Genomic DNA, 8,663 nt, shown 5'->3' on the forward strand with positions numbered 1-8,663 from the left:
TTTAAAATTATTATGAATTTTGGACAATTAAAATGCCAGGTGACAAAATGAATACTTTCCATTCCATTTTTCAAAATTAGTGAATGTTAAAGAAGAGAGTAAGCAAAGAAAAAAAAGGGAGGGGAGGAAGGAAAGAAAGAAAAGAGAGAGCTAGAAAGGAAAAAGGAGAAAAAAAATTAAAGATAAGGGAAAACAGAGAAAGAAGGAAAAAAGAATAGAAAGTGAAGAAGCTTAATATAAAAATAATTCTATAAATAAACATTATCACCCCTCCCTTACAAATAACTACTCACAATTCTGGAACTAAAAAGTGTTCATCTATCCACATCCATAGGTTTCGGAATGTAACATATAGTCCAATCCAACCAAAATGTCCAGGTTTTAAACTGTTCTGTATGAACTCCTGCAGAGGAAATAGTGTAAATAGTGTATTTATTCATTCATTTGTTTAAACAAATTTTGATGCCTTCTATAGTGTGAGTCTCTGTGCCGGCATTAATAAAATATATTTTTTCATATACATTAGCATTTTTTCATGAACAATAGTAACTACATTATGGCTAACACATGTTCAAAAGCAAGGACAATAAACCTCCCATGCTTCTTAGGCAGTGAACTTGCACCTAGTCATTTTTCCTTGTGCAGTTAGATCCTGTTTTTGATTTCTCACCAGCTCATCCACATTTTGAATCACCAGTAAATGTGCCTGTAGCTGTGTACAATCACGTTGACTCTCTTTCCACGTTTTAAAAGAAGTTGAAAACCAGTAACATTTCCCTCGGTTCAACAGCCAGTCATTTGGGCACAAATAATTGTGTCCTAAAGGAAAATATAGGGGAAAGTTAATTAAACTTTACAGCCAACAGGGAAGATATAAATATTATCAAATGTGACTACTTGGAAAATAGATTTTTCCAAGTCTTTTTTTTGTCATTAAAAAGCAGTTATATAAAATGAAAATAATTTGCTAACCTGTATATTTCCAAGAGTCGGGCAGGGTTTTGGATGATGGAGTAGGGGAGAACAAAGCTTGTGAATTCTAATCCCCATAATCAAAGGAAGCAAATTATAACATTTTTGACAGTTAATTATAAACTGAAAAAGTAAAAACTTATTATTTAATTTCCTCCACTATCTGGTTCTAATTCCTTTGACATTTCAATATTGTCTTTACATCCTGCACTTCATGTCTGTGAGATTACTTACTGTTACTGATGCATTGGGTACTTATTCTCCTGTGCTTTTTGTTCATACTGTTACCTTAGTCTTGAATAGCCTCCTCTTCCTTCTTTACCCGCTAACTTTTTTTTTAATGTACAATTGTATGTCCACCTCAGAAAGGAAGCCTTGAACCAGTCAATTTCTGCTATCTATAAGACTCAACACATAGGTATCATAATTGATACCTTTGTTAAAGCAAAGGACAAATCGTTTATGTCCTGGTCATTTGTAAACATCTCCGTATCTTCCACCTGATTAGAAGGTTTGTGAGGTGGGAATGTCATATTCATCTTTGACTGTCTTATCATTTAGTACTTTGTATGTAATAAATGCTTATTGTTGAATGTTGGCTGGTTGGATTAAATATTTCTAAGTTAAAGCATGTCATATTTTCACTGTTAATATTTTAGTCTGTCAACTATGACCCTAACATTTTATTAAAAAATTATTTTTAGAAATTAAACTATATGTCCAGCTAAGATTAAAAAAGTAACCTGAGCAAGTATAACTTGAAAAAGGTTATTAGGACCTAAATTTAGATTTATGAAACATCATATATATTCTTTTTTTTTTTTTTTTTTTTTTTTTTTTTTTTTTTTTTTGAGACGGAGTCTCGCTCTGTCGCCCAGGCTGGAGTGCTGTGGCCGGATCTCAGCTCACTGCAAGCTCCGCCTCCCGGGTTCACGCCATTCTCCTGTCTCAGCCTCCCGGGTAGCTGGGACTACAGGCGCCGCCACGTCGCCCGGCTAGTTTTTTGTAGTTTTAGTAGAGACGGGGTTTCACCGTGTTAGCCAGGATGGTCTCGATCTCCTGACCTCGTGATCCGCCCGTCTCGGCCTCCCAAAGTGCTGGGATTACAGGCTTGAGCCACCGCGCCCAGCCTAAAACATCATATATATTCTTAACTCATTAATACATGCTGTCATCTTGCTATCTAATATAATCCTAGTGTGGGATAGACTTGTTTGATTAATCTACATGAAATATTCTATGATATAGTTATTATAACATCCTCATTTGAAAGTTTAAAAAATTATGTTTCATTTGCCTAAATTCATGTGAACAGTTGGCTGAAATGTCTTGATTCAAACACAGGTCTATCCCAAGCACACTCTTCCCACTACAGCCTACAGCCATTACATGTTACACCTATCAGTGGATGCTCGATAAATACTTGGTAAGTTAGGTATGGCAGGAAATCCACTATCATCCTGTTGTTGACTCACTAAAACCCTATTTTTTTCCTCCTAGAAATCACTGCAACCGTCCTTCCTTTCAACCATTTGATATGCAGCAGTGGCACTGAGGAAGAGGATGTCCTTTTCAGTCTCATACCTTTCTCCACTAGCGCTGTTGGCTTACTGTGTAACATGGGTGAATGCAGGAAGAGGGAAGTCAAAACTAAATTTACCCCTAAAAGTAGCACACAACAAACAAAAAGAGTGTTACCTGATAGACTGCTGATATTTACATTCTGGGAGAAATCCATTTTTTTATCTGTACTCAGTGCAAAGAAAAGATATGAGAAACATTTAAAAATTAATAGCAATCTAGGTACATGAGAAAAAGTACCAGCAGAAAATGAAGGCATACTAATAAAAATTGTGAGTTTCTCTTCTCCTATGCATCCACTCCTCTTCTTCCCCATATTTAACTACGTTTCACCATATCTGCTTTTACTCGTTTAAGTGCAAATCACAACTCTATTTTTTCATTTTTATTATTTTTTATTATTATTTATTTATTTATTTTGAGACGGAGTCTCACGCAGTCTCGGTTCACTGCAAGCTCTGCCTCTCAGGTTCATACCATTCTCCTGCCTCAGCCTCCTGAGTAGCTGGGACTACAGGCACGCACCACCACGTCCAGCTAATTTTTTGTATTTTTAGTAGAGACAGGGTTTCACCGTATTAGCCAGGATGGTCTCAATCTCCTGATCTTGTGATCCGCCCGCCTTGGCCTCCCAAAGTGCTGGGATTACAGGTGTGAGCCACTGCGTTCGGCCTACAATTCTAAATATTATGTACAATCTTAGACTTCATATATGATGTTACATTTTTGTATATTATTTTATTTTTTTCACTGGACTTTTAATTGATGTTCTTTTTTCTTTTTTTATTTTATTACTTTTCTTAACTTTTTAAAATTTTATATATATACAGAATCTGGCTTTGTCACCTGAGTTGAAGTGCAGTGGGCCATCACAGCTCACTGCAACATCTGGCTCCTGAGCTCAAGCCATCCTCTTGCCTCAGTTTCCCAAGTAGCTGAGAGTACAGGTGCCCACCTCCACACCCAGCTAATTTTTGTACATTTTTTACTAGGGACGGGGTTTTGTTATGTTGCCCAAACTGGTCTGTGGAACTCCGGGGCTCAAGCGCTCCGCCTGCCTCTCCTCCGAAAGTGCTGGGATTACAGACATGAGCTCCAACAACCTGGTCTTGATCTTACTTCCCTTTGTTGCAGACCAAAAAAAAAAAAACATCTTTTGACCATATCATCAAGTTCCTTCAGCTTCCTAGTTGCATCGTTTAGAGTTTGTTTTCATGTAGACAGAGTTAATTGCTAGCTAGGAAAACAGAACACTTGTTCATTTGAAAAGTCTTTTAATTATATTCTGGAGCTACCTTGATTCTCTCAAGTTAGCCACCCACCTCCCACACTTTTTTGCTGTTGTTATTCCAAAAGAATGAATGGAAAAAGTATTTACTTGATTACTCTTGTTTTAAACTTATGTTAAAATCAAGATTGCTCATACCTTTGAAGGCATTATTGCTCCAGTAAAGTCTTTTAGGTGCATTTAAAATCTGATGCTAATTTGCTTTGGGGAAAACTATTTATGTAAACCCTTTAGGATTATACTTTTACTCATGGTGTTCTGAAATTATCTATCTATCTAAATCTATCTATCTAATCTATCATCTCTTTCCATGTATTATCTATTTTTGTATTCTGTTCTGAACTTAGTGGGTTCTTGCAAGCTGAAAACTCATGGTTTTTGGTTTTGCTTTTACTCTTAAAAAATGGTTTATATTACTTTCTTCATTATTTTATATGTACTTTTTTTTCACCTATTTTCTTCTTCTGGAAGCTTGTTAAAAGAGCTATTGACCTTCCTGGATAAACAGGTTTTTTTTTTTAATTTTTTTTGTCTCAGATATCCTCTTATATTTATTTATTATTTTTTTTCTGACATTTTTCTTTATGCTCTGGGATATTTGGTTAGCTATCATGACTTTTCAGAAGACAGGTCACAAGAAACAGGCAAGCTATGTGGTAGACCTATACACTACTCCCCTCTCTCACTCCAAAACCAAAACAAGGGGGTATACACTTTATCGCACGGACCACCAGTCCATAAATCAGGGGCTCTACCTAGCTCTATCTATATATCTCACTGTTTTAGAGAGTTCTTTTTTTTTTTTTTTTTCCCATGCTATAGGGGCAAAACCCACTGTGTAAATAGACCGACAGATTGACAAGACACCAATCGAAAAGAGCATGGCTTAGGAAGTCTTTCACTTAATTAGTTTGCTTCATTTTTTTTGACTTTCAAAAGTTATTTTATTTTTAAATTTAATGGGTAATAAGCATTGTATGTATTAAAGAATTACCTTGTTTTAGACCTCCATTTACCCTCTGACTCTCCTCTCTGAAGTGGAGCCCTGCCTTAGCTTAGCCATGATGAACAGCTTTCATCTACACAGAAGCTGTCTTTTACGCTTTCTTTGAACTAAGTTTCTCCCCATTGATTTATCCAATAGCATTATACTATCCACTTTTCATTTGTTTTTAAATTTTCTTCCCTTTCCATTCTATGTGCTTTGATTAATTTACTCTATTTTGTTATCTTTTCTTGTTCTACGGATAGATTCTTGGAAGAGAGGAGATATAAATATTTATGGTCAATACTCCATTTTGACTGGAAGCCATGAAGAATATTTTAAACTGGTCAAAATCCAAGGACAAATTTTATAGAAACACACATATTGTAATTGTTATTAATTTATTAGAATAAAAATATGGCTAGAAAAAAATATTTTCCTACTAGTAATTCATCAACATATCAAATTTTATTGATTTCTTCTCAATAGCGGTTTTCTTTAAAAGAATAGTTATTGCATCATTTATGTCATTTTACCATTTATATTTTATTGAAGAGAAAACTGATTTACAAGAGAGCAGACTGGCCTGTAAAAATCATACTCAGTGTCTAACAAGGAATTATCTGCTCCTGAATTTTAGGACCATTTTTAAAGCCGTAGTAATTACTACAGTGGATTCAACTTCTTAGAATTACTGGTTAACAGAAAGCGATACTTACTTAGGTAGATTCATAATAACTAAAAATAGTCGTTTAACATTGAATGTTAAATAAGTGGACCTTTTCGGGTGATTAGTAATTGATTTCAATATAGCACTGAACACATTTGAGGTATATGATTGATATTTAGAGAAAAAAATACATTAAGTAGAATATATATTTGGTCTGAGAAAAGTCTGGCATTTTCCCTTGTTGTATTGGGAAAACACAAAATTGCCCAATTGCCCAATACAAAATAGATCCTTTATTAAGAAGTAAAGGATCTTCTACACTACAGAAGTTGCTTTAGGACTCACCTATTTTTAGAAATCTCATCTCAGAAGTCCCCAAAATCTATTTCCTGTCATGTTGTATGTAAAACACTACTCATTTTAGCTCACAGCCTTAAAAGCAAGACAGAAAAATCAAAGAAACTATGAATTTCTTTGGTTCAAATAGAATAGCTACAGTATACACATAAAAGTACCACTTCAGGAAGAAAAAAGTCTGGAGGTCTAAAATGGTTTTCAGAGGAGTCTTAAAAATATATATATACTTAAATAATGATCTTGCAAAGTGATACCAATGAGCACATACTCTTTAGTAAAAATACATTCCTTTTTTATTATAAGATAATAAAGTCAACCTCTATTGGGGGTTCTTTATAAGAAAAGATGCAGAATAAATACCAAGTTTTCATTTGAGCATTTAATTTTTTAAATTTAACATAATTTTATAATAAGACATATACCAGTTTTGGGCTACAATGTATAGCTTATCTTGGCATTCAGAGGAATGAAGGATCAACATTTATCTTCCGAAAATGTTCAAATAAATAAAAATTTACTACTCACACCAGAACTTCAGGCCAATCACTGTCATAATGAAAATAAGGATCCCAATGCATCCAAATATGAGCAGAAGACAATAATATTGTGGATATAGGGAGAAATCTGAAAAGTTGAATTTTACTTCATGAATTTTAGAATTCTTGTGATTATTCACTTTATAAATGTTTTTTCATTTTATTACAGAGACAGTTTTCAATGTTCATTTTAGATTATGTCATATAGGAACTTTATGATTAAATCGAAAATTTAAAAACAAAAAGTCTATAATCTCAAACCAAGGAGATACTACTATATTAAATGTTTTGGATTGTACTGACATAGATTTGTTAATTCATTGGTGGTGTTTTTTTGAGGGACCTAAAATGATGTCTTAAATGCCATACATAGTTATACATACAAATAAATATGACATATATTATTTATATAAGAATTATATAAGATATAAATAATTTGTTATACATATTATATAGAATAAAGATATACAATCTAAACATATTTTCTATATATGTAAATTATATAGAAAGAATAATATATAAAATGTATATATCTATGTCAGGCACAATTACGTGTTCTATTCAATTTAGTGAGTCGACGTTAAGAAATAAAAGAGGGAAAGAAATATTTATTAAACTTCTATTATATACCAATCACTGTACTGGAAATATCCACATTTTATTTCACCTTATACCTGTAATATGTTATATTTTCTGGGTTTGACTCTTCAGACAGGAATCAGTTTCACCCTAGGTAGTGTTAGACCTCCAATTCATGATGTTTATATGGCAACTATGCTATAGTATTTCATCACGTTAGAGTTGACAAGAACAGTTTCCTTACAGAGGAATAAACAAATAATCTCTAGAGCATTTAAACAGGGACATGTATATTATAATCCTCTTTCAATTTTATCTACTTTTTTTCCACATATTAGCACTTTTGAATAAATTGGATTTATACACTTTTTTTCACAAAATTATAACAGGTTCCTTTTATATGCAGACATCATATAATTAATATCTCAATCTAGAATCATTCTAGCCAACTTACCAGGCTAGTGGCCAAAGAGAAAGCAAAGTAATTTGAGATACTCTGATAATTATTCCCTAGTTTTTATTATTTTATCTATAAACAAGCATTTAATTTCATCACCTTGGTTGTACATTTCACAAATAATTTGCCTTCTACGTCATAATAAAAGTGCTGTTTCTCAAATCTAATTTCCATGTGGGTACCTTACTTCAATAAGTTTTATGGATTTATTGCATCTGATTAGATCTATAGTATATACTTAGAGAATTTACTATATGTACTGTACCTTTTGAAATTTACTACTCAATTGTCTGTATTACTGAGTAAGTCCAAAATAATTTTCTTTCTTTTTCTTCCCTGTAGATATTTCTGCTGTTCAAGCAAACATGGAAAGACTTCTACTTAATTGAAAATCGTCAAAATACATTTCTGCAATTTTATGAGAAAATACCAATCACAGGTATATGGATCTATAGCTGAACAAGTGGTCTTTCCATACATGGAAAGTTCCCTCCCTCCCAGGGAGCAAGACTTTAAACTTCTTGCCAAATAAGATTTATAAAAAACCTAACAATAGATCAAAAATTAATATTTTCATGTAAGCCATGATTTACATACTATATCAAGCCAGATGAACAGAGAGCGGAGTACCTGAAGTGCAGTATGCTGACCTATCTTAGCAATGCTTGGCTAGATGCCATTGGCTTACATGGGGCTATATGAAGAAATTACCCTGCAAAATCTGCTAGTGCTACTATTGCAAGAACACTAATTGTATTATTTTATGTGCTTCATGAGAACTCAGGAAAATACTTTTTCTGATTTAGGACCAAGATTATTTATATCTATCTTAAGCAATAGGTGTAACTTTATCTTATACACAAGGTGAATCGAACAACTTCCCTTAGGTCAATAATAACAGGGACGCTTGGAAGCAAATGTATGGCAAGCACAAACATGCCTACAGTAATTTTTCTGGCCCAATTTATTTTCCCAGCCCTATCCTTCTTTCTTTCATAATTTAAATGGATATTATCTTATATTTTACGTATCAATACTCAGATTTTCAGTCTCTGTACACATTTGTATATTAAAAAGTAGTTTATAGATTAAAAAGTAGTAAATTTAATTTAACATTCACGTAAAAGCATCATTAGGTAGATTTTTCTTATTATAAATCAAAGTATTGAGATTTAAGAAGGCTAAAAGCTTCTGCCCAGAGCCATACATTTAGTCTGTGGGCTTTAGGGTCTGACTAA

General features: G+C 33.2%; 1 protein-coding gene across 3 annotated transcripts in view; it reads right to left on the reverse strand.

The window, feature by feature from the left end:
- The window catches only part of KLRF2 (killer cell lectin like receptor F2), a 27,539-nt gene that overhangs the window by 3,172 nt on the left and 15,704 nt on the right, over window positions 1–8,663 (reverse strand). For 2 of the 3 annotated variants that reach the window (XM_017854830.1, XM_017854828.1), the window contains exons 2-5: window positions 6,379–6,477; window positions 2,671–2,718; window positions 671–819; window positions 294–403 (exon numbers count right to left, since the gene is read on the reverse strand). In XM_017854830.1, the coding sequence (XP_017710319.1) occupies window positions 294–403; window positions 671–819; window positions 2,671–2,718; window positions 6,379–6,406 (335 nt within the window). In that variant the 5' untranslated portion in view covers window positions 6,407–6,477. The remainder of the gene's footprint in view (window positions 1–293; window positions 404–670; window positions 820–2,670; window positions 2,719–6,378; window positions 6,478–8,663) is intronic. The other variant, XM_017854829.1, reaches the window with a different exon arrangement.

Source organism: Rhinopithecus bieti, unplaced genomic scaffold (genome assembly GCF_001698545.2).
Source record: "Rhinopithecus bieti isolate Rb0 unplaced genomic scaffold, ASM169854v2 scaffold_39951, whole genome shotgun sequence".
In the NCBI taxonomy this organism is placed as follows: domain Eukaryota; kingdom Metazoa; phylum Chordata; class Mammalia; order Primates; family Cercopithecidae; genus Rhinopithecus; species Rhinopithecus bieti.